Source organism: Pituophis catenifer, unplaced genomic scaffold (genome assembly GCF_029215685.1).
Source record: "Pituophis catenifer annectens isolate HBS135680 unplaced genomic scaffold, rPitCat1.0.hap2 SCAF_6, whole genome shotgun sequence".
Lineage (NCBI taxonomy): Eukaryota > Metazoa > Chordata > Lepidosauria > Squamata > Colubridae > Pituophis > Pituophis catenifer.
In genome coordinates this window covers 68,978,118-69,003,242 of record NW_027256886.1, presented here as the reverse complement: position 1 = coordinate 69,003,242, position 25,125 = coordinate 68,978,118, and the positions used below count along the sequence as shown (strand labels likewise).

At 38.8% G+C, this 25,125-nt stretch overlaps 1 protein-coding gene across 1 annotated transcript; it reads left to right on the top strand.

Annotated features, from left to right (window-relative positions):
- LOC139318631 (lipase member M-like) lies at positions 1–24,572 on the top strand. Its single transcript, XM_070946180.1, has 10 exons — positions 1–35; positions 2,570–2,678; positions 11,323–11,416; positions 12,000–12,198; positions 13,123–13,232; positions 14,561–14,697; positions 19,953–20,099; positions 21,246–21,317; positions 22,854–22,919; positions 24,339–24,572. The coding sequence occupies exons 1-10, from the start codon at positions 1–3 to the stop codon at positions 24,570–24,572; spliced, it is 1,203 nt and encodes a 400-aa protein (XP_070802281.1).
- The last annotated feature ends 553 nt before the right edge of the window (positions 24,573–25,125 follow it).

The window sequence follows — 25,125 nt, the reverse complement described above, 5'->3', positions numbered from 1 at the left end:
ATGAGAAGAAGGAAAGAAAAGAAAGCAACATTAATGTAAGTTCTGTCATTGCTTCAATCAAAACATGTTTTTCAAAAAGCTTATTGATGAAGTGAAATTTTCATATGTTGGAAGGAAAATCCACCTGGTTCAGTTCCAGGCTGGGAGAAAGACGGTGTAAATAACATGAAGGCTGATTGGAAAGAGGGTCCACTCATTGATGAAGCAGAATCACCAGCAGCTGTGTGGTTCTGGGACAGCTGACCAAATGGCTGAATAGGTGGATGGATCTTTATAGGTTTCTGTGACTTTGAAGTTTGAACTGTTCTGGGGGGTTGTGCAATGAAAGGGCTTGTGTCTTTTGCTAAATAGGTTAATCCTATTATTTCCTAGGGCCATGTCCTGTTCTTAGAAGTTGGCTGGAGCAGAATGTAAATTTTAATCCCATTCCTGGAGGTGAAGTTCTTTTGTTTTGTGAATAGGCTGGCCCAATCTTTCTTAAGAGGTGCACATGAGTCTGTCATCTGCACCTCTATAACTATCTGGTATGGTTCTGAAACCCAACAAGACAGACACAGACTTCAGAGGATAATTAGAACTGCAGAAAAAACAATTACTACCAACCTCTCTTCCATTGAGGACCTGTATACTGCACGAGTCAAAAAGAGGGCTGTGAAAATATTTACAGACCCCTCACATCCTGGACATAAACTGTTTCAACTCCTACCCTCAAAACGACGCTTTAGAGCACTGTACACCAGAACAACTAGACGCAAGAACAGCTTTTTCCCCCAACGCCATCACTCTGCTAAACAAATAATTCCTTCACCACTGTCAAACTAGTTATTAAGTCTGCATTACTATTAATCTTCCCATTGTTCCTATCATCCATCTCCTCCCACTTATGACTGTATGACTGTATGACTGTAACCTTGTTGCTGGTATCCTTAAGATTTATATTGACTGTTCCCTATGACTATCATTAAGTGTTGTACCTTATGATTCTTGACGAATGTATCTTTTCTTTTATATACACCGAGAGCGTATGCACCAAGACAAATACCTTGTGTGCCTAATCACACTTGGCCAATAAAGGATTCTATTCTATTTTATTCAATCTTTTTTAATGAGCACAAAATATCTGCTGGGAGCTATTAAGAAAGACTGAGTCTGCCTTTTGTTTTTAAGAACATGTTTTTCCATTTTTCCTTTGGGGAAATATAATATTCTGCCTTTTAATATCCCCCAAAATATTTCATTCTTCGGGGGGGGGGGGGGGGGGGCGGCTTCCCAAACATATTCCATGTCTAATGGATTTAAGTTTGGATCTATGGCTCCTGGATTAATGTTTTTTGGGCGGGATTTTATTTAATTACTGATATTTATCTCATGGAATTCCTCCTCTTCCCTTCACCTCCCAATCTTTCTTAGTTTAACTTTAATCCACATTCATAAAAAAGAATTATCTCTGGATCAAAATCTTTTGAATTTAGTAACATTAAATATGAATTTAAAAATTAAATGAGACACGTAGAAATGTGGTAGGTTTGCCACGAATTTCTAAGAAAAAAATGTTATTCTAAATCTCACTTGGGTAATTTTGCTCTGTTTTATTTCACATTTGAAGAAATAATGTATAAAGAAACAGATATTTCAATGGAGCACAATATATAATTGTGACCAGCATTTTTTGTTCAAGAAAATTATTCTCTTTTGAAAATATAAAAATACACTTTAATAGTGTAGGATTGTGCTCTTTAGGCAAAAGGCAGATAGGATAAAATATCTGTGATCACTTTTGTGGATACTGCAATGTTTAAATAATTGCTACATTTTTGACCATATATATTTGACTGATGCTGAGGGAAAACTAGAACTACTCCTTCCTTCCTTCCTTCCTTCCTTCCTTCCTTCCTTCCTTCCTTCCTTCCTTCCTTCCTTCCTTCCTTCCTTTCTCTGGCAATCTCTAGTCTACATATTTAAGTTTTAGAGCTATTTTGAAAAACTAAAATCATAATACCATTTAAGAGTGTGTGTGGTCAGGGGTGTGTGGCCAGCTCGACATCACTCGTGTCAGGGGCTCCATTTTCGCTGGCAGAGGGCCGGTCCTTTACTGTTTCCAGGCCAGCCCCACGGGCCGGATCTAAGCACACCATGGACTGGATCCGGCCTGTGGGTCTTGAGTTTGATACCTCTGCGCTAGAGCAAACTGGCTCTCATAATATTTTGCAATTGTGTGACTATCCATAAATTTACTTAATAGATATATTTACAGGGCTGTAAAGATTACAGGACTTAAAGAATTTAAAAGGAGCACTTTTCAAAGTTTTGCAGCTGTGAAGTACTTGTCTCAAAATATTATAGTAGCGATTGTCCTTTGGAATTCCTATATGGCTGCTTCAAAGACTGTCCTATGTTTGAAAGTACAGCCTCACTCCATTTATTGCCCCAGCAGAAATATCTGCAGTTAACCAAATTTCTCATTTAGCATTTTTACATAATGCTTTTTATTAGGTATATCTAGTATGAATACATATTTCAGAAAAAACATGTGTCTTTTTCCATTGGTAATTACTCCATTGTTTTATAGATGTTTCACCCTGTGGATGCTGATTGCTATGACAGCTATACAAGGAAATTTGAGTTCAGAAGAAGTGAATGGCAAAACGTTGATGAATCCTGAATCATTTATGAACATAGTAAGTTGAGCTCTTAGAATCGTAATCAGTACTCATCCAAGCATGTTAGACAGGATGGGCCGCTTCTACTCCTTTCTTTTAAACACTATCACCTTATAGGATCTAAGAAGTATTTCTTTTCTATGGCAGGCAGCCTCTGCCCTATGCAATGCTCTTCTCCCTGAAATTTGGCAGCCTTCTACCCTCCTAACCTTCTGAAAACTTGGTGTTTTCTTCTAGTGAGGAGACTGCAAGTCCAGAACATAGCAAAGCTGGCTGGGAAATTCTGAGAGTTGAAGTCCATCAGGTTTAAAGTTGCCAAGGTTGGAGACCTTTAAAGGATTCACATTGTAGAGAGAATCATCCCCCACAAAAAGAACAACTGGTCCCACAGAAACCAAGCAATTAGCGCAGAAGCCTTAAAATAAAAAGCCTCTCGCAAAGAAAAGAAAACAAAACAACTCCATCACCCAGCTAAGCGAAATAGCCTCAGGCGAGCCGATAAGAGCCTTCCACAACTTGATACATTAAACTGTGAAACCGCAAGAATGCAGCAAGGAGCATCTTCCATGCTTTAGGCTGAGGCAATCAGAACTGATAGGATTAAGCTAGCACAGGGGTAGGCAAACTTAAACACTCAAAGAGCCACTTGGACCTGTTTCCCATAAAAAAAAAAACACACACCAGAGCCACAAAACCTGTGTGGGCATGGCCAACTCGATGTCACTCACTCACCCAGTCACATGACCCCCCTAGCCACGCCTACCCAGCCACAAAACCATTCTGTCTTTCTCCCCCTCTTCCTATCTCCCACTCTCTCCCCCATGTCTCTCTCCCTCTGTATCTCTCCCTCTCTTTCCCTTTCTCACCCCTCTCTATGTATCACTCTGTATGTGTCTCTATGTCTCTCTCTCTCCCCCCATCTCTCTCTCTCTGTGTCTCTCCCCCTCCCTTCGGGTGACCGTCCTCCTCGGTCAGGAAGTGAGCGGCTGTTCGATTAGGAGTTCCTCCTGTGGCGTTGTTCTAATCCGCTTCGCTAAATTTCTCTCTCTTCTTTCTCCACCTCCATACCTGGGCAAGAGCCTGGCGTTTGGCTGAGCGGGAGGGGTCTTGTTATCCCACTGTGCCGCTTCTCACAGGAGCTCTTCAGAGCGGATGCTCCCAGCTGTGGCTGAGCCGGGAGCATGCGCACACATGGGGAGACCCTCCTTAAGCAAGCTGCTGCCCACCCTGCGTGCACCTTTCCTGAGCTTCAGTGCTCGCTTGAGGAGGGTCTCCCTGCGTGTGCGCATGCTCTCGGCTCAGCCGCAGCTGGCCAGGTCATCATGAATGTGGAAGAGCCACACTCAAGGGGCCAAAGAGCCGCATGTGGCTCGCGAGCCATGGTTTGCCGACCACTGAGCTAGCATAACACAAAAGCCCACTAAGGTTGCATCCCCTTCCCTTCCCCAAAACTGAGCTTGATCCCTTCATTCCCCAAGGAGACCAGACAGGGAAAATTGATTGACATACCAAAAGACATACCGTTAAACTAATCAAATACCCCATCAGGCATCTCAATCAGAAAAGCTCAGAACGGTATAAAAATCATAATCTTGCTTTTTCATGCCGCCATGCCACTGCCCTTGAAACAGCACGATACCTGTAAAGGATATAGTGCCCAGATTCAGGGTACCAAGTATTTGGGACATGGACCAAGGGACACACTTTGTGTTGCAAGTCTTTACTCACGCCCTCCAGGCCCTAGGAATCACCCAAAACCTTTATTCACCCTGGCACTCTTGCTCATTGGTGTGTGTGTGTGTGTGTGTGTGTGTGTGTGTGTGTGTAACAGCAGAGTAGAGGACTGAAGACCCTATCATGCAAACTCTGTCAGGAGACCCACCTCCCATGGTCCCAACCTCTCCCCATAGCATTATTTCATCTAAGAACAAGACCACACCAAGACCGAGGCATTCGAGCTTCTCTTTGGCCGACCTCCACATTCCTTGAGTTTAGAAAGAGGGAATGTGGTTCTATCTTCCTTTTTTTTAAAAAAAACATGTTTTATTTCCAATTTTCTTTTCACACCATACATATTTTGTGGACAGTGCATTGACTGGGTCAAATCTTTTTTAAACAACGCTAACAATAATAATACAAATAAGTATGTGTAATCCTAATCTTCCAACTTCAACAATAATATTCTCTTTTTATAATTCTTTATCATTTTCCCCATTAATTCATTTAAACATAACATTTCTTTGCACCATGTATTTGTAATCCCCTACTAAATTACTAATATTTAATATTTTAAGAATTACACATTATTCCACCATAACTTCAATATTCCAAATGTGTAAGATTACTAATTTATTTATTTATCAAATTTTTATACTGTTCTTCTCCCAAAGGGACTCAGGGCGGTGTATAGCCAAGATAAAAACCTGTAATATAAAAGTTAAAAACAATTTAAAATTATTAGATAGTTTGGCCAATCATCTAAAACATAATAATCCATTAAAATAATATTTTAGGCCAGCCCTGCTTGATGGAATAATAGCATTTTAAGGGTGCGGCGGAAGGTACGAAGGTCGGAAATCCGACGAATCTCCAGGGGCAGCTCGTTCCAGAGGGCAGGTGCTCCCACAGAGAAGGCTCTCCCCCTGGGGGTCGCCAGTCGACACTGTCTAACCGATGGCACCCTGAGGAGCCCCTCTCTGTGGGAGCATACTGGTCGGTGGGAGGCTATCGGAGGCAGAAGGCGGTCTCGTAAATATCCAGGTCTATGCCATGGAGCGCTTTAAAGGTGGCAACCAACACCTTGAATCGCACCCGGAAGACCACTGGGAGCCAGTGCAGCTCACGCAGGAACGGTGTTACATGGGAGCACCGAGTCGCCCCCATAATCACCCGTGCGGCTGCATTCTGGACCAGCTGGAGCCTCCAGGTGCTCTTCAAGGGGAGCCCCATGTAGAGAGCATTACAGTAGTCCAGACGGAAAGTGATGAGGGCGTGAGTAACCATGTGCAAGGCATCCCGGTCCAGAAAGGGGAGCAACTGGTGGATCAGGCGAACCTGATAAAAAGCCCCCCTGGCCACAGCCATCAGATGATCTTCTAAAGACAGCTGAGAATCCAGGAGGACACCCAAGTTGCGAACCCTTTCTGAGGGGGCCAAGGTCTCACCCCTATAGTCAGTGATGGAACCAACTGACTATGACGGGACGCCGGAAACCATAGCCACTCGGTCTTGGAGGGGTTGAGCCTGAGCTTGTTTCTCCCCATCCAGATCCGTATGGCCTCCAGGCACCAGGTCATCACTTCAAGGGCATCATTGGGGTGGCCCGGGGTGGAAATGTACAGCTGAGTGTCATCAGCGTACTGATGGAAATCTACCCTGAAGCCACGGATGATCCCACCCAGCGGCTTCACATAAATGTTGAACAGGAGAGGCGAGAGGACCGACCCCTGCGGCATCCCACAAACTAGGCGCCTCGGGGTCGACCTCTGCCCCCCTGTCAACACAGACTGCGTACTGTCAAAAAGGAAGGCGGAGAACCACCATAACACGGTGCCCCCCACCCCTAACCCCTCCAACTGACGCAGCATGATACCATGGTTGATGGTATCAAAAGCCGCTGAGAGATCTAATAGGACCAGGACAGAGAAACAAGCAAATATTAACAATATTTAATCAATCCTGGGAGTGTATCTCAAAATCCTCACAATTTCTAATCCTTAATATTTTAAATTCAGAATATTACTATTACTGAATCAATACACTATTGATGTTGATAATACAATTAGATTACCTAATCCTAAATTTCCATCTACTAAACTTAAGTTATTTTTAGTTATAGTAAGTTGTATTATCTGTTAATATATATACTACTATTTTCCCTATTTATATTTATCCATTTTATTAATATATTTTCTCATTATCCATCATCTCTTAACCTTTTTGAAATTCCATCATTTATTGACTTTTTAGTCAGCCTTTTATCTCTCTCTCTCTCTTGGAACCTTGTAGCTCTTTTTGATAGATTTGCGCCTACTGAACATTCCCTTCTGGGTGCCCTTTGTCTCTTTCTGCTGTATTATTTGAACACCCATCCACAAGACTTCCTCTTTTTTTACGAAAAGAGATTTTTCTTTTTTTCCTCTAAACCTTTCCTTTTTTAAAAGAGATTTTTCTTTTTTCTTTCTGTTCTATTGTAAACTTTTAAGGAGTTATCTAATTGACTCCTACTTATTAATCCTTTCTCTTCTTTAATTTTAGTTTCTTGCATCTTATTTTGATTTTTCCCTTCCACTGCTTCTTATTTCTCATCTGTTTCCTGAATATCGACTTGCTCTCCCCCCCCCATCGTTGAGTGACTTCTACATTCATTTCTATGTCTTTAGACAATCCCCTTGTCTCCTTATTGTTCTTTAAAGATTCACACACACTTTTTAACATTTATTTTTTATTTTTTTATTTTTATTTATTTTTATATGCCGTCCTTCTCCGGAGACTCAGGGTGGCTTACAATGCGTTAAGCAATAGCCTTCATACTTTTGTATATTTTATACAAAGTCATCTTATTGCCCCCACAAACCGGGTCCTCATTTAACCCACCTTAGAAAGGATGGAAGGCTGAGTCGACCTTGAGCCTGGTGAGAATTGAACTCGCAGTAATTGCAGGCAGCTGGATGTTAAATGCTGCCTTAGTAGGAGGCATTAGCCTCCTACGCCACTCAAGCATATCAAGGATACACCTGAGTGGCATATCAAGAATATTTCTTCGTATGCCTCTATCATCCCCTGTAAATCCATTTTATAACAATTTAATAAAAATTACTCAGTATGTTTCTATAGTTCCAACGTCTCAATATTTAAAAACTCCTGCTTAATATAATTTCATCAATCCCATAATTATACCTCCAAAATCCAGTCTTTAAAATTCTTTAGCGATTTACAGCCTTATAGTTTTTCAATTATATATCTTCCTAATTGTCCAAATGTTAAAGTCTTATTTAACTTTCCTTCTGTTCTCTTTTCTTCTATCACCCTTCTTCTTTTGTCTCATAGAATGGTCTGTTAAATAACATTAATAGTCCAAATCCAAATTAATCCACTAGATTCCTCCAATCTCTTAGAGCCATAATCCAATAGCTAATTTTAATGAAATTTAGTTATTTGCAGGTTAGTTCCTTTTAGAAATCTTCAGAAAGAAAAAAAAAACCTCATTAAATATTCTCAGATTATCCAAGTCGCCTTCTAACATAAAGTCAAGGTCAGACTGTCTTCCAGAAGTTACTTCTATTCTGTTTATTAGACTTTGTGTATTGAGTTTACTTTCACTAAGTATACTGCGGCTATGGTGCTGTAGTACTTATCTTCTTCCAGTAGATGGATCTCTTGTTCCCAAATCCAACATTAAACAATCTGTCAAAAACAGCTGATTATATGATAAATCGGGGGGGGGGGGTGTTAAAAATACAAATAAGCAAGACAGTTTCTCCTGAAAATCACCTTTCAAATTATTTAAGCTTTTTTCAGGCTTTCTGTGATTTAAAGCTTCCCTTGGGCTTCTTTTGCCTCTTGATTTTCAGTTTTTTTTATTTTTTTTCTCTGTGTATTTAATCGCCGCCCTCTTAGGCTTGGAAGTTCTCCTTTAAAATCCTTGTATTTAAATCAGGTCTTTAGAGTAAAAGTTGGTAATTATCTCACCCAGTTTCAATGCTCTGTCCACAATCTGCTCCAGCACAAATCTTACAGTCCCAGTTGTCCCAGCTTTGTGACTGCCAAAAATGGCCATCGTCCCTGCTGCCATTTGGGAGAGCTTGCTTTGGACCTAATGAGGAAATTGCAAGTTCCTCGTGGTCAGCGAAGTGCCTCTCATTCCTTCACAGCCCCTACAAGGCGGCTATGACCCCATAGGGTCTCCCGACAGTGGTTACCGGCTGGGTTTTGCAAAACTCGGTGGAGCCCAGTATTTTCCAGCCGTTCTCGCAGCAAAGTCAACCGGAAGCCTCTTGGATACTTTGGACTCATGTAAAGCCAGCCGTCCTCAACCACAGCTCAGAACCAACAGCAACACCGAAGGTGCCACCCCTGTGACTCAGAAATTGAGGAGTGGGCACTACAGACTTTTTTTTCTGAGACTGAAGGAAATGGGGGGGAGGGACTGTGAGGGACGGGTGGAAAAACATTGCTAAGATGTACTATATACTTGCATTTGTAACCTACGCCAGAGGATTTTTAGAACCCAACCTTTTTCCTGACAAGGGGAACATCTGGGAGTACTTAGCACAGGAGGTATTGAACACCACTGACTTCTGTCTAATGGGGGCAAGGTCTGTAAAAGACATTCTGACCACATGCCTGTTAGGGGTAGCTTCAGGACCACAGACTATAATAAATGACACCCAACTCAGAAATATTCCTCTCATGGCCACATACTCCACCATCTTTAACTGGGGCACCAGCTCCAACATCAAGGATAAAAGTATGTATACCTTACTCATAGCCACAGTCACTAACTCAGTCACATGCTTTAAATTAGCAGGCTGCTGAGCTCCCAGGGTCCCCACTTGTCAAAATCTCAGCAATATAACCCACATTGAAATGATTCCTTTTTCATACAGCCACCTGGACGGTTGACCATGTTAATGCCTTCACTGCAGAGATGGCAGAGGAAAGACCTTCAGTCTCTAACTCCAGACTGCGATTCAAAATCTTTACTATTATCCAAAACTGAATATATGGCACTAGCGGCCTCACTGGCAGAGGTGCCAGCACTTGCAGTTCACAATTCCAGGAACTTAAACAATCTGGCATGTGCCCTAGCCAAGAGTCTAAATTCTACCTCCCAAGCATTGGATGCCTTAAACCAAGAACTGAGACAGGTCAAAGATGCAACACTTGAAAATTGAGCAGCCATTGATTATCTGCTATTAAGACCCAATCATGGCTGCAAAGAGTTTCACAGTATGTGAAACACAGAACTCATAGAAAATGATATTAGGCACCGAAAGGAATTAGCGCAAAATATCAGGTATGGTATTTTCCCCTTTGAATTATCTGGACTCTTCTCAGGGTTGCCAAACCTCAATGGGCTTATAGTTCTTATCCTGGGGACTGTTACAACAACTGTTGTGGTATTTTTCCTCTGCTGCCTCTGCCAGTGTATTTCTCCATGCCACAAGTGTCACAGAACCTGCCTTTCAACTGTCCCAAAAACCAACGAGAAGGCAATCCAGGTTTCTTTAATGATGAGCCAGACAGACAGCAGGTATTTATGCAGACAGGACCTGAGTTGTGCAAAATACTTGCATTTGGAAAATACAAACATTAGCACAAAATGGGGGAATTATAGAGAGAATCACTGTCTGCCTCCCCAAGAAAAGAAACAACTGGTCCCACAAAAGTTGCCAAGTTGGAGACCCGTGCTTTAAAGGATTCACATTGTAGAGAGAATCACACATACATATGCTCCGAAAAGTTACAACCGTCCCGCAGAAACCAAGCAATTAGCACAGAAGCCTCAATATAAAAAGCCTCTTGCAAAGAAAAAACTCTATTGCTCAGCTAAGTGAAATAGCCTCAGGTGAGCCGATAAGAGCCTTCTGCAAGTTGATACATTGTAGCTGTTAAAAAGGGAAACTGAAACTGCAGGAATGCAGCAAGGAGCGGCTTCCCTGCTTTAAACTGAGGCAATCAGAACTGATAGGATTAAGTTAGAAGAACACAAAAGCCCACTAAAGTTGCATCACACTCCCTTCCCCGAGGTCGAGCTTGACCACGTCCTTCCCCAGGGGAAATTGACATACCAAAAGACATACTGTTAAATTAATCAAATACCCCATCAGGCATCTCAATCACGGAAGCTCAGAAGGGTATACAAATCAGCATACTCACCTCTTGGTCAGCCATCTGGCCCAGAACCCAATTTTGTTGTCACTGCAGTCCTCTGGCTTTTCTGTAGCTAGTTTCCAAGTCACTCATTCCATTCTCATATTGTCCTGGCTTTAGGGAACTGAAGATGTTCTTCTCACAACATATTAGCAAGCCAAATAAATATTTTATCAAAGAAACAAGGAGGTGTGACAATACTTTTTTAACCTATTCGATGCAGTTTAAAGGTTGAAATTTTCATGTTCAGTTCCATCCATAAGTAAGATGACATGAAGCTTGCATTCCAGACCATCTTAAATATTCTGCCTCATGTTAAATATTCTTGGTTAAGCAGTCTTGTTGTCTGAGGAGTTGGCAACACTTGAGTGCTTCTGAGCCTTGAAGTTAATTCAGGTTTGGAGGGCAGATTACTAGGCAGACTAAGAAGTCATAAAGCGTCTCAAAAGGAGGCAATGCCAAATTTCTTCTTAATTGCTGCCAGGATTATATGTAGGGTATGGTCAAAAAAAGTCAAGATGGCAGTCACAACAGTGGTTCAAAGCTCTGCTATGCAAGATACATAAAAAAGTAGTTTGATCACAGGCCATCATCTTGATTTTTTCCCCCGACTATGGACATCCCAAGTGTTTTTAAATTAAATTATTTTCCTCATCGATTCAGCCATGATTTAAGTATTTTTCTGATGTAATCATTTCCTAGATAATTTCTGGCTTGTCCCATGTATTGTATGTTCATTGTACCACAATCCATTCTACATTATAGATTTGTCTTTCAATCTTTACAGAGTGAAAGAATCAGATATTGGGGATATTGTTGTGAAGAATACGAGATCCTTACAGAAGATGGCTATTACCTAAATGTGAACAGAATTCCGGGAGGTAAAAAAAAAAAAAAAAGCAGAAATAAAAATTTATGGTCTGGGTACTTCTTGGGAAACAGAGCAAGGGTGTTTATTCACATCAACCTCTCTTCATGTATTCCTTGAAGAAAAACAGTATCGAAATGTCATTTCCCATCCAACACAGTTTTATGCAATTCTGATTCTAAAGGTAAAGGTAAAGGTTCCCCTTGCACATATGGGCTAGTCGTTCCCAACTCTAGGGGATGGTGCTCATGTCTGTTTCAAAGCCGAAGAGCAGCACTGTCCGAAGACGTCTCTGTGGTCATGTGGCCGGATGACTAAACACCAAAGGTGCATGGAACACTGTTAACTTCCCACCAAAGGAGGTCCCTATTTTTCTACTTGCATTTTTTACGTGCTTTCAAACTGCTAGGTTGGCAGAAGCTGGGACAAGTAATGGGAGCTCACCTCGTTACATGGCACTAGGGATTTGAACCGCTGAACTGCCGACCTTTCGATCTACAAGCTCAGCATCTTACCCACTGAGCCACCGTGTCCCTATTCTGATTCTATAAACCTTATTATTAAAAATCTGACATAAGAAATTCTTTTTTTTTCAGGCAATAAGTCTGCTATATTATTAATGCATGCACTAACTATGGAGGGTAGTGTGTGGATATCAAATTTACCCCACCAGAGCCTGGGCTTCATACTAGCAGATGCTGGATATGATGTATGGATTGGAAATAGCAGAGGAAACTTCTGGTCTAGAAGACACAAGCACCTTTCAGTAAACGAAACAGAATTTTGGAATTTCAGGTTAGTATTTAAAATGTAGCTCTTACTGAAGTTGGTTATCGGTCAATTGATTACTCAACCAATTAATCAATTCAAAGGTCAATTAAAGAATGCCCTGTGCAAATAATCAGAAATTCAGGCAGTTCAAGTGATTATAGGTTTATTGTATGCTAAAGCTCTCTAAGAGAATCTGAATTACTCTGACAGTCAAAGCAAATAGGTGGTAGATAAGAATCGATGTAAATAAAATAAATAAAAATTTATGTAGAGACCTTAACTGTTCCTTTAGCCATCAAGAAACAAATATTTGTAATCTTCAACGTATTCTTGTTTGTTTCCATGGCTGGCATCAATGAAGCAGTGACAAGCTTTTGGGCTGAACAGTGTGGTATAGAAAACCAGATCATGACCATTCAGCCCAAAAGTTCTTCATCCTTTTCCTTAACAATGGGTTAATTGTGGTTTAATTGGCCAGGAGGAACAAGAGTCAAGGAAGCCTGGATCTTTTCTTGCATTCTATTACATATTACAGTGATTGCTAACTTACAATTTTATTCAAACTTGTTTGGTTGCAGTTAGCTATTAGTTGACCTAAAAAGCATTTCTATCTTCTCTTCATCCAGATCGATTTGTTATTTGCATATTCTGTTGGTTAAATATACTTGTTAATGATTTGCAAAGGGGAAAGCCATAGCACATGATGGGATGCATTGATAAATAGTTTTTTTCCAAGGCTGGTCATTCAAGTCTCCCAATACTCCCCAATTGCTGCTGTAATTGCTCTTCTTTTGTTTCTCTCCACCTTTCCCAGAATTAAAGACTTTTCCAGTTCTTTGCATAATGTGTCCAAAGTAATATACTTTGAGTCTGTACCCCAGGAGAGAACTTTGGGTTGATTAGCACACAACACAATTTATATTTTACATGGCATCTTTACATTTGCAGTTTGCATGAAATGGGCATCTATGATCTTACTGCCATGACAGAGTTTATTCTACATAAAACTGGACAGCAGAAGATTTTTTATGCTGGTCATGCTTTGGGATCCACTATAGGTAAGTTGATGATTTGCCATTCTTTTTACAGGAAGGTTTTCCTGTTCTTGGTGATACCTGTAAAATCACTAACCAATTTCAGAGAAAAACTTGTTGCCAGATATATACTATCCCCCATATTGGCATCAGAGAGATTGATCCAGTGCTGAAATTACTTTTGGCTGCTTGAAGAATGGAGATGCCATCCTAGCAATGACCAAATGGTTTAAGTGTCAATACCACATATGTGCATTTTCCCCATCTTGAGCTGTCTAGAGTTTTACACTCTAGAGCCTAGAACCTAAAAGTCCATTTTTACTCTGAGAAAAGAGCCAATCCCTAGTTCTTTCCTTTTTCATGATTTTTTTTCTCCAGATAACTCATGATGCATATATCTTTGCCCAGCCAGTACCATTTTTAATTCAAGGTTATTAATCCCACAGCCTCTCTCACCATTTAGAAAATTATTAAAGCCAGCTGGAATCCCTTTTTAAATCATGTCACACTTGTGATGACATCAAACTCAGAATGAAAAGTTGAAGTCTCCTTCCCCACCCTCATTGACTTCTGAGATGAATTCCTGAATTGAGAGTAGAAGGAATAATATATGAATGAGAAGGAATTATATATGAATGAGTTAAAACATATATTCTATTGGCACATATGAGGTCAGACATGAGAGCTTTCCATGAGGTGATACAAATTACAAAAACAATGGTGTGAAATAACAAAGAAAGCATTTCATGGACCTAGTTATTTTCAAGAAAGTTAATTTTATGGATTTATTTTATTGGCCTTGCTTTCCAGAGTCTATGTTTAACTCCTAATATCTTTTCCTGGGTTTACCAATATTCCTTGGCTTTCTAAGTATTTTCATGGGTATCCTTCAGTCTCAAGAGGGACTGGGGGAGTCCCAGTCATGGGGGAGCCTACACAATTTATGGTTTCCCAATTCGAGGAAAGAAATCCAGGCAGGGAAATGTTTTGCTTGCCAAAACCAATGCCATATTTTCTCCTTATATATAAAGTTCAGCAAATAATCTTGGCCATTGTGAAGTTAAAATCACGCTCCACTCCCTGTAAAAGCAATTAAAAATACGGAATAAACGTATAAGCAATGGTCAGTTGATAATCTAAATCAAGGGATTATAAACTTTGTTGACATCAACCTAGGTAGCTGATGGTTTCAACCATAAAGGACTCTATAAAAAACTAAATTGTTGGCTTTTACATATTACATGAAGTAGTCCTATGAAGTCTTCATACATTCCATTTTTGCCTGTAAATACAGAATTACTTTCCTCTGCATTTAAAAAGGTGCTAAACTAAAATGTTTTGTGTTTTCACAGCTTATGTTGCACTTTCTGTCCGCCCACACCTGGCTGAAAAAATAAAACTGTTTTTTGCCTTGGGTCCTGCATACACATTACAGAAAGCCATAAGTCCCATATTACAAATACTACGTTTGCCAGAAGTATTAATCAAGGTATGTACATTAAAGCTGAACCTATCAGCAAAGCCTTGGAAGTCTTCACTAGGGACTTAAAGGTAGGAAAGATTTTCAAGAGCAGAAAGGGAGTGCTTACCATTTTGCTGATATTAATAGTTTTAGATACATTTCTACTGCTGTACTTTAAGATATAATTTAGATTTAATATAATTTTAGTTTTTACATTATAATTTCTTTTTTTTTAAAGTTTTTATTAAATTACATTGTAATACAATACACAAGATATCGGTTTAACAGTGCTAATATGTATATAAATTGGATACATCCTTTTGTTATAGTGTCTTATGATTTACCCACTTATTTTACTATTTATACTATCCCTTGTCCCTTCTTTATTCGATCTTCTATCCATTTATACCAGAGTCCCCACACTATATAGTATTCTGATTCCTCCTTCTCGTTAATCTCATATGTTAGTTTGCTCATCTCGGCACATTCTAGGATTTTCCGAATTAAATGTTCTTCCGGTGGTGTTCCCTTTTCTTTCCAATGCTGTGCGTATGTTAATCTAGCTGCCGTAATGATATGTATAATTAAGTATCTCTTTTTTTTCTCGTACGTCCTCTTTAGTACTCCCAGGAGAAAGGTTTCAGGAGCCAAATCTATATTTTCCTCAATTATTTCTTGGATCCAATTTTGGATCTTTTTCCAATACTTCATCACTTTGGGGCACATCCACCACATATGAAAGAAGGTACCCTGGTGGTAGTCACATTTCCAACAGTTTGTGCTTGTGTTAGGGTAGATTTTGGCTAATCTTGTGGGGGCTAAATGCCATCTATATAGCATTTTATATTGATTTTCTTTAAATGCTACCACTCTTGTCAGTTTGTAATTTCTATTCCAAATTATTTCCCAATCAGCTAAATTTATACTATGTCCTATATTTTTTGCCCACACAATCGTTTGTTCTTTTACCACCTCTTCTGCTCTATCATATTCTAATAGGTAGTTATATAATTTAGCTAGTACTTTTTTCCGTGCCTATTAATAATTTATCAAATCTATTTGGACCCGTCTCTATTCCGAATTTCTCTTTGTCTTTTTCGTGCCTAGATCTAATCTGCAAATATGGCCACCAGTCAATGTGGATACCCTGTACTCTCAATGATTCATTGGTTTTAAGATTCCCGCAACTGTCTAAAATATCCTTGTACCTAAACATTTTATCAACGCCTAGCGCATTGGGGTATATTATAGCTTCCTTTGTTGAAAGCCAATTTGGGACCTTCATATATTGTTTTTGCCCAATTTCCTTCCAGGTTTGTAATAAAGTGTCCCATATCTTATGCCTGTGAAAGTATATTTTTTTCTTCTTTTCCTTATCCCGTAAATACGTGTGCCAACCTCTCTGTAGATCGTGCCCTTCCAGGGTTAAAATTCTTTTATTTTCTAAAGTGACCCATTCCCTTATCCACACTAAATTGCCTGCTTTATAATAAATTTCCCATGCTGGGAGTCCAAATCCTCCCCTACTTCTATTGTCCTGTAATGATCGAAATGAGATTCTAGGTTTTTTCCCTCCCCAAACAAATTTCCTTGTGATTTTATTCAATTCTAGAAAAAACTTTTTGTCAAGGTTAACCGGCGTAGTTTGAAATAGGTCTAATAACTTGGGCAGGGTATTCATTTTTATTGAGGCTATCCGACCTAAAAGAGATAGTTGCAAGTTTCCCCATCTTTCCAAATCTTGTTTAATTTTTTTAATCAGGGGTATGTAATTATCCTCTTTCAGGGCTGAACATCTTGATGTTATCCAAATTCCTAGATATTTAATTTTTTTAACAATTTATAAGTCCATTATCTTTTCTACTTCTTCCTTTTGCCTTTCTGTCAAATTCTTAACCAACATTTTAGTTTTGGCTTTGTTTAATTTAAATCTGGACATCTTTCCATATCTACCTAATTCCTCCAAAAATTTTTTGCCCAATTCCAATGGTTCCTCCACAATCAACACTACATCATCAGCAAAGGCCTGCATTTTATATTCCTCATTCCTAATCTTCAAATCTTTTATTTCATTATTGTTTCTAATCCTGTTTAACAATACTTCTAGGGCCATAATGAGTAATAATGGTGATAGTGGACATCCTTGTCTTACCCCCTTCTTTATCTGGAATGATTTAGTCATATCTCCATTTAATATTATGTTCGCCCTTTGTTTATTGTACATTGTCTTTATCATTCTCTCAAAGTTCATTCCAAGTTTCATGATTTTAATTTGTTCAATCATAAACTCCCAATTTAAGTTGTCGAACACTTTTTGGGCGTTTAGAAAAACTAATGCCATTTTCTTTTCAGGGTGGGCTTTGTAATATTCTAGAGTATCAATGACTATTCTTATATTATTCCTTATTTGTCTGCTAGGGAGGAAGCCGTTCCGATCTGTATGTATCATAATATTTAATATTCTTTTCATTCTTTCAGCCATTATGCTCATGAAAATTTTGTAATCTGAATTTAAAAGGGAAATTGGTCTATAATTTTTTATTTGTTTTGAGTCGGTACCTTCTTTTGGTAGCAATGTGATATACGCTTCCCTTCACGAATCAGGTGTTTTGGCATCCAATAGCGCCTCTTTGTAAATCTCCAATAATTTTGGTAATAATATATCCTCCAGTTTTTTGTATAGTTCTCGTGGGATACCGTCCAGACCTGGTGATTTATTATTCCTCAATCTGGAAATTGCTATCTTCAATTCCTCTATCGTGACTTCTCTATTCAACTCCTCCCTCTCCTCTTCTCCTATCAATACTGGTTCATTTTCTGAAAGATACTGCACAATCATTTCTCTAGGAACTTCATCCTCTTTATAGAGTTCTGTATAGATTCACGAGCAATTTCAAGCTTATCCTCTTCTTTATTTTGTAGATTTCCCTTCTTGTCTTCCAGTTGATGAATACTCCATTTTTCATTTTCTTTCTTTAATTTGTAGGACAACTATCTGCCGGGTTTGTTGGCGTTTTCAAAATAATATTGTTTCGATTGTTTTATTTTATAAGCCAAATCCTGGTCTAGTAAATTCAATTTATGTCTTAACATTGTCCAATTCTCTTTTGTCACCTTGTCTCCTGGGTTTTGCTGCAGCTTCTTTTCCCCTTTCCCCAGTTCTTCCTGTAGGGCAGTTTGAGCCTTCCGCTTTTTTTAAAATTTTTATATGCGTTGTATGATATTGTTAAGCCTCTTAAATATGCCTTCATTGTGTCCCATATGTTTGTTCGGGCTGTTTCTTGATTCTCATTTTCTTTGAAAAATAGTTTTAATTCTCCCCTGGTTTTTTCTATGTATTCTTTATCCCTTAGAAGTTGTGTATTTAATCTCCATCTCCTCATCTTTTTCCTCTGTGAAACCCTCCACTTAATTTCTAGGGGGTTGTGTTCTGCCCATATGTTTGGTGTAATTTCTGTGGAATCAATTTCTAAACCCACTTTTTTGCTAACCCACATCATATCTATTCTAGACCATGATATTTGAGGGTTCGAATAGAAAGTATATTGTTTCTCATCTGGATGTAGGGTCCTCCAGATATTTATTAAGTTCATTTCTTCCATTAGATCAAAAAAGATTTTGGGTAGCTTGTCTCTTTTTTTTTTCTTTGCCGCTCCTGTGATCTTTATCAGAGTCTGATATCCCATTGAAATCTCCCACTATACAGATGTTGCTATATTCCATTTTACTTATTCGTTCGTGGAGGTTTTTTTATAATATTTTCCCTGATTTTTGTTTGGGGCATATATAGCTACCAATAATACTGATGAATTTCCTCTTTTTATATCAATCATCAACGTCCTTCCTTTAGAATCAGCATATTTTTGTTCTGCGGCTATCCCTCCCTTGACGTATATTGCCACCCCCTCTTTTTTTTCCCGCTAGTGAAGACTTTCCCTAGTTTATTATATTCTAAATACCTATCGTCTTGTTTACGTATGTGGACTTCCTGAAGGCATATAATATCAGCATTTTGTTTGGCTAGTTTTGTGAATATTTGTTTTCTCTTTCTTCTCTGCAGTTTTTAGAAGGATACCCTGAGTTTATTCTAAGGTACAGGATCATTTGAAGCAGGGGTGGGTTCTACTTACCTTTATCACCAGTTCGCAATGCATGAGCAGATTGCTGGGGCAGTGGGCGGGGCCTCCCATCGGTTTTACTACCGGTTCTTGCGAAGTGGTCCAAACTGGGGGCAACCCACCACTGATTTGAAGGCATTAGGGATTTCAGGTTTGTCTTCAATGTCCAGTTTTATTGTCTCATCTACTTGATTCCATTTTTGACCTTGTGCACATGATGCTCCTCTTGAATTTTGCTTTTAACATGAGCAACTTTTATTTCTGTTAGGTTTATTTATTATAAAGACCACACAAAATTGTTTTATTTATGCAAAATTAAACCCCTGTGTTGTTCTTCTGCCTATACGTTTACAGCTATTACTATTCTTATTTAATCTATTATTTCTATCTTCTATTTTTATGTTCCCATTCCTATATTAGTAGCACTGAGTTTTCTTATCAGAACTGTTTCTTAGTTCTTTAAAGCAGCCGTTTCAAGCTGTGGCCCACATGCCGCATACGATCCTGGACAGCTAATAAAGCAGTCTCATAAAATTGTAAACTTTAAACATTATTATGTGCAAAAGAGCCATGGTGGGGCAGTGGTTATAATGCAGTATTGCAGGCTAATTCTGCTGACTGCCTGCAGTTCGATTCTTACCAGCTCAAGGTTGACTCGGCCTTCTATGCTTCCAAGGTTGATAAAATATGAATTGTTAGGGGCAATATGCTGACTCTGTAAACCACTTAGAGAGGACTGTGAAGTGGTGTATAAGTTTAAGTGTTATTTATATATATTAACTATATTATACATTTTATATGTGGCCCTTTTTACTCAATGTGGCCCAGGCAATCAAAAAGGTTGGACATGCCTTTTTTAAATCGTTCCTTTTTCCTTCACCCAGGTGGTGAGTTTATTCTTCCATAATTTCTAATATATAGAACTTTATAGCAAATTCATATTTTTTTAAAAAAAAATAAACTAAAGAACAAGGCCAAATTCTTTTATAAATCTGAAAATTGGAAAAATAATTGAAATGGGAAGAATCTCCAAAACTTATTTACATAGCCTGCAGCTGTTTTCTTAATTTAAGGATTTTAGAATATTAAGCTTCTTAATTTGCCAGTTTGTTTAAGAAAGCCATTGGAAAGATTCACAGGAAAAAGGATTCCTTGGTTTTGCAGCTCATATTTGGGAAGATGGAATTTGTTCTGCTGCATCCACACCAGAGAACAGCTCTGGCCCAACAGTGTAGACGGCAACCAGCTGATGAACTCTGCAGACAAGCACTTTCTCTTATTGGTGGATTTAATCTGAAGAATTTAAATAAGGTATTTAAATGAAGTTTTTCAAAATGTTAAAGAAAATGAAGCTTTTTAAAGGATGTCCCCACACTTATATAGTTAAAGAGTGAAATAGTCCAAGATAAAGAGTTTGCAAGACAAAATACATTTCCTAAAAAAAATTCCCACAAGACTTAAATGAAGGATGCTGGCAAAAATGTTGCAGGAGGTTTGACAACTGTGTTGTCCAGCACCACACGGGATGTGTCTTCAGTCTTTAATAAAGGGCATCCTTTTGATGTCTTTCAGTTTCATAATTCTATGATTCTATTAATTTAATCCTAGCCTGGAAGCTCAATTTGCATTGGGAAAGTATGCAAGGGTATGTGAATGTGTGGAGCTTTTGATTCAGATTCTCAACAATATAGATATACATTTGCAAGTATTTCTATGATCTGAGTCTCTGGATGAAAACAACATTAAAAAAACAATGCCAATGGTGCTGATCATTCTTTGGTGTGTCATACTTTAAAACACATTGCATTTAAACAGTGAAAGGTAAATAACAACATAATCTTCATATTTCATCTGGATATCTATTCCTCCCTCCCTCCCTTCCTGTTGTATGAAATTACTCAGTGATGAGCTCAAGTTTAGCCTAGATCCGTGATGGCGAACCTATGGCATGCATATCTGTGGGCATGTGAACATTGCCCTAGCTCAGCTCCAGCGTGCATGCATGCTTCCAACACTGCCCCTCCCCTCCCAGGAGTCTCCATGCGGCCCATTTTGGATGCCAGGTAAGTATAGGGCTTGTGTGGAGGCTCTCGGAGGGCATTTCTGGCCTCTGGAGGGTCTCCGGGGGTGGGGAGGCCATTTTCTCCCTCCCCAGGCTCCAAGAAAACTTCTGGAGCCTGGGGAGGGCAAAAAATGGGCCTACCAGGTCCATTTTTGCCATCATGTGCCAAAAGTGGGGGGAGTGTGGCGGGGTCACACGTGCATGGGCGGGCGGGCATGGGCGGCATTGAATTATGGGTGTGGGCACGTGCGTGCATGACCCCCCCACGCTCCCCCCACTTTTGGCACATGACGGCAAAAAGGCCTAGATGCTTCTCATCTTTTACGCAGTACAGTTCACAGAAGCCTTTTGCAGTATAAAATTCTTCTAAACAGTCTTTTCTTTACTGTTTCTAGAGCCGTTCTGATGTGTATATTTCACATTTCCCAGATTATACTTCAGTAAAACACATAATCCACTTGAGCCAGGTAAGGCTCATTTTGATGATTGAATTCAACAAACGTTGTCATCTTTTAATTAAAAAATCCCCATGGTCAGGTAAAAATAATCATAAAGTAGTCTTTTGAGAATTCCAATAAGAATAAGACAAAACCAAGGTAAGTAAATACCTTTAACTGCTGGTTAAATTAGTTCAGCAAATTCTTAATTGAAGACAGCATTTGCTTAATGATGGAAAACGTCTTTCAAAAATATTGCACATCTCAGTCCTTCTGAAAGGCTGTTAATTAAGAAAAGAAATACTTGAACATAGTCCTTTTTGACATTTATATTGTATTGCGTTTTACTAATCTGAGTGAAATGTTAATATATATTGCTAGTGCATGTATGATATGCCATACGCTAAACAATGAACACATTTTGTCTAATCCAAAAGTGAATGGGTTTTCTTTAGATACCTGGATGCCACATTGATTTTTAAGTTATCTCGAGTATCAAAGAAAGATGGGGAGAGGGTGAATGCATGATCAAAGCCTTAATGTATGTAAAAAAAGGGGGAAAGGGGAAGGAGTTTAACCTTTTTGACTCACCCATCTATCTGGAGATGTCCATGGATGCATATGGCTTACATGCCAAAGCCTGTACAAATATGATTTGTTCGGGATAACTACTTGGAAATGTTTTTCTTTAAAAAAATAAAACTTTAGAAAGATCTTTTAAGGCAACCATTCCAGAATGCTTTGGAGTGAAAACCTGAGCTTTTCATTGGCCATTTTGTAGTTGGGAAAGTAGAACCTTTGAGTTGAGTTGTAAGATATAAGATTTATGAAAAAAATGTCCTCCATTTTTAACATAAACAAAATGGCTGACAGTGGCTTTGGTAAGGCACATGGTGTTCTACCGGTAGTCCTCAATTTACGACCACAGTTGAGCCCAACATTTATGTTGCTAAGTGAGAAATTTGTTAAGTGAGTTTTGTCCCATTTTACGACTTTTCTTGCCATATTTGTTAAGTGAATCACTGCAGTTGTTCAGTTAGTAACATGGCTGTTAAGTGAAATCTGGCTTCCCCATTGACTTTGCTTTGTCAGAAGGTTGCAAAAGGGGATCCCATGACCATAGCACACAGCAACCGTCATAAATATGAGTCAATTGTCAAGCATCCGAATATAGATCATGTGACCATGGGGAAGCTGCAACGGTCATAAGTGTGAAAAACTGTCACAAGTCACTTTTTTCAGTGCCGTTGTAACTTCGAACAGTCACTAAGCAAACTGTTGTAAGTCAAGGACTACCTGTAGTTAGGTCCAAGATCTTAACATCCAGTTCTGACTAGTTTTGTTTTTTTATTTTTTGCTGGCTGTATGACAATAAACAACTTCATGGAAATGATAAAAACTGTGAGTTGTCTCGATATCTTCTCATTGGAGTTAACTCCCCTTAAATGGTAATGAAACATGATTGGAGGATTTCTGCATCATTTTTGTCTTTACACTTCATTATTATTTTTATAATAGAAAAATATAGTTCCTTATGTCTCTGTTGTGTTTTCTTTCTTATTCCAGTTAATTAAAAGTGGGCTTTTCAGATATTTTGACTATGGCTCGAAGAACATAGATATCTATAACCAGGTTGGTGGTGCTGGATTTTGACACTTCTTTAATGTAGGGTTTGTTGCATTTTTCCATGGGAAAGAAGACAAATAATGAACATTTGATTCCTAAATCTCATACTATAATGATTGTTTTCTGCCAAGCTACCAGATTATTCTGTGAAATACTTTTATCCTGGGTAACTAAAAATAAGGTATAAATAATTGAAAGTATTTTTGATTTGAAAACTTCCTATTGTTTTGGAAAATCCCCATAAGTAAAAATTTTCTGTTTATTGGAAAGCAATAGACACGTGTTTTCAGGAAAGTAGTTGGGATAGAAGTGGAAGGATATGGGGAGGACATTACACCTGCTTCTTCTGCTTTAGAGTGAAGAATTTCTGGAATGACGGCATTTAGCATTGAACTGAAGTCCTCAAAAAGGACCCATGCACAGGTCCCCAGGGATTCAAGATCATATTGACAGCCTCATCTGTTGATCAATTTGCTCAGTAGGCAAACTGCAAGGGTGTGTGTGTGTGTCTAACAGCAGATCCATGATGACTTTCAAAATGGGCCACCACTAACCTCTCAAAGGACTTCATGACTTTGGATGTCAGATGGCTTATAGTCATTCAGCTCCCTGATGCAGGGTTTGTTAGGAACTGGGATGATGATAGAAGGGACAAAACACATCTTCAGTAATTTATTAAACAGCTGTTTTAAGATGGGGGCTAATTGTTCAGCACAGTCTTTCAAGCAAGAAGGAGTCACTCTGTCTGGGCCTGTTGCTTTCCCGATCTTTTGTCTAGGACATAGAACTCACACATTTTTTTCTGCGATCACTACAGATGAGATCACTCCACAAGGGTGGAGATAGGTGTAGGGAAATTAAGAAGCGTTCCTATCTTCTCTTCAGGGCTTTGAGCATCTTTAAAATATAAGTACAATATGGATATAGCCTGCAGTAAGTACAGTGCAGAATACAAAATTTTAAAAGTGGTTGAGTCAGAGACTATATAACAAAGAGGACTAAATAGAAATGGGGATGCAGAAAATATACAGTACCTGTACTCTTTTTTTCTTTTTTCTTTTTCTTTTAATTAATTAATTTCTTTTAATTAATTTTAATTTAATTAATTTAATTCTTGTCCATAGTCATTTTCTATAAAACATCTTACTAAAAGGAATGGATGTCTCTGAATGCCTGATATCTTGAGGAGCACCTGCTACAACTCAGCACCTGTCTGAGTTTTTGCATTTTGGCACAATCTATAGCAAAACAAGGACTGCAGTGAAAGAATCTATGACAATTCACTACCCTGATTCACAATTTCTTTGGGCTCCTCTGGATACTTCTTGTATAGAAGAAGTCCTTTAGTTCAATTCCCCCCCCCCTTGTATTGAATTTTGTTCTAGGAGAATTTCTAATTTTCTCACGCTGTTTTCTTTTCCTCAGACAACTCCACCATTCTACAGGATAGAGGCCATCACTGTGCCAGTTGCTATGTGGGCTGGAGGACAAGATTGGGTTTGCCGGCCAATGGAAATTGCACAGTTACGCTTTCGAACAACTAATGTTGTCTATTATAAAGAGTTCCCTGATTGGACTCACTGGGATTTTATTTGGGGCATTGATGCTCACCAACGTGCATACAAGGTAATCCTTGGCCTGATGGAGAAATATCGATGAAGCCACCTGGAATTAAAATTCCACTGTTCTTATTGTACCTGTGGAAGTGCCAGACATTCAAGTGTTTTTTGTTTCCTGAGTTTACGTTGACTGTCTTTATTGTTCATTTGATTTGTGTTCAAATTTGCTTATCCTTCCATTTTATTTATGAACCATAGTGTGTTTCTTTCCTACTGAAGAATTAAGTCTAGATCCTACTGCTAACTTAATGTAGATCCTAAAGTTATAAACAATGTAACTTCCTAAGCTTTTAACTTGTAGGCAGGTTTGCAAGTTTTCTTATATAAATAAATCTGATCTGAACACTGGCATAATGTGTGCTACATTCATCGGCTTAGTCAGTAGTTAATAGAAAGATTCCCATAATATAGGATGATTCCAATAGTAATTCCATACCATACATGCCAAGGTCTCTCTCCCAAATGATGTAAAGGCATATTTACTTATCCAGTGGAACTTCTGTATTCCTCATTTTTTGCCTCTCCATAATGCTGCAGATTTTCTTTACAGGAGTTAGGCATCTCCTAACTTTCCATGGGAAACTGGGAGATTG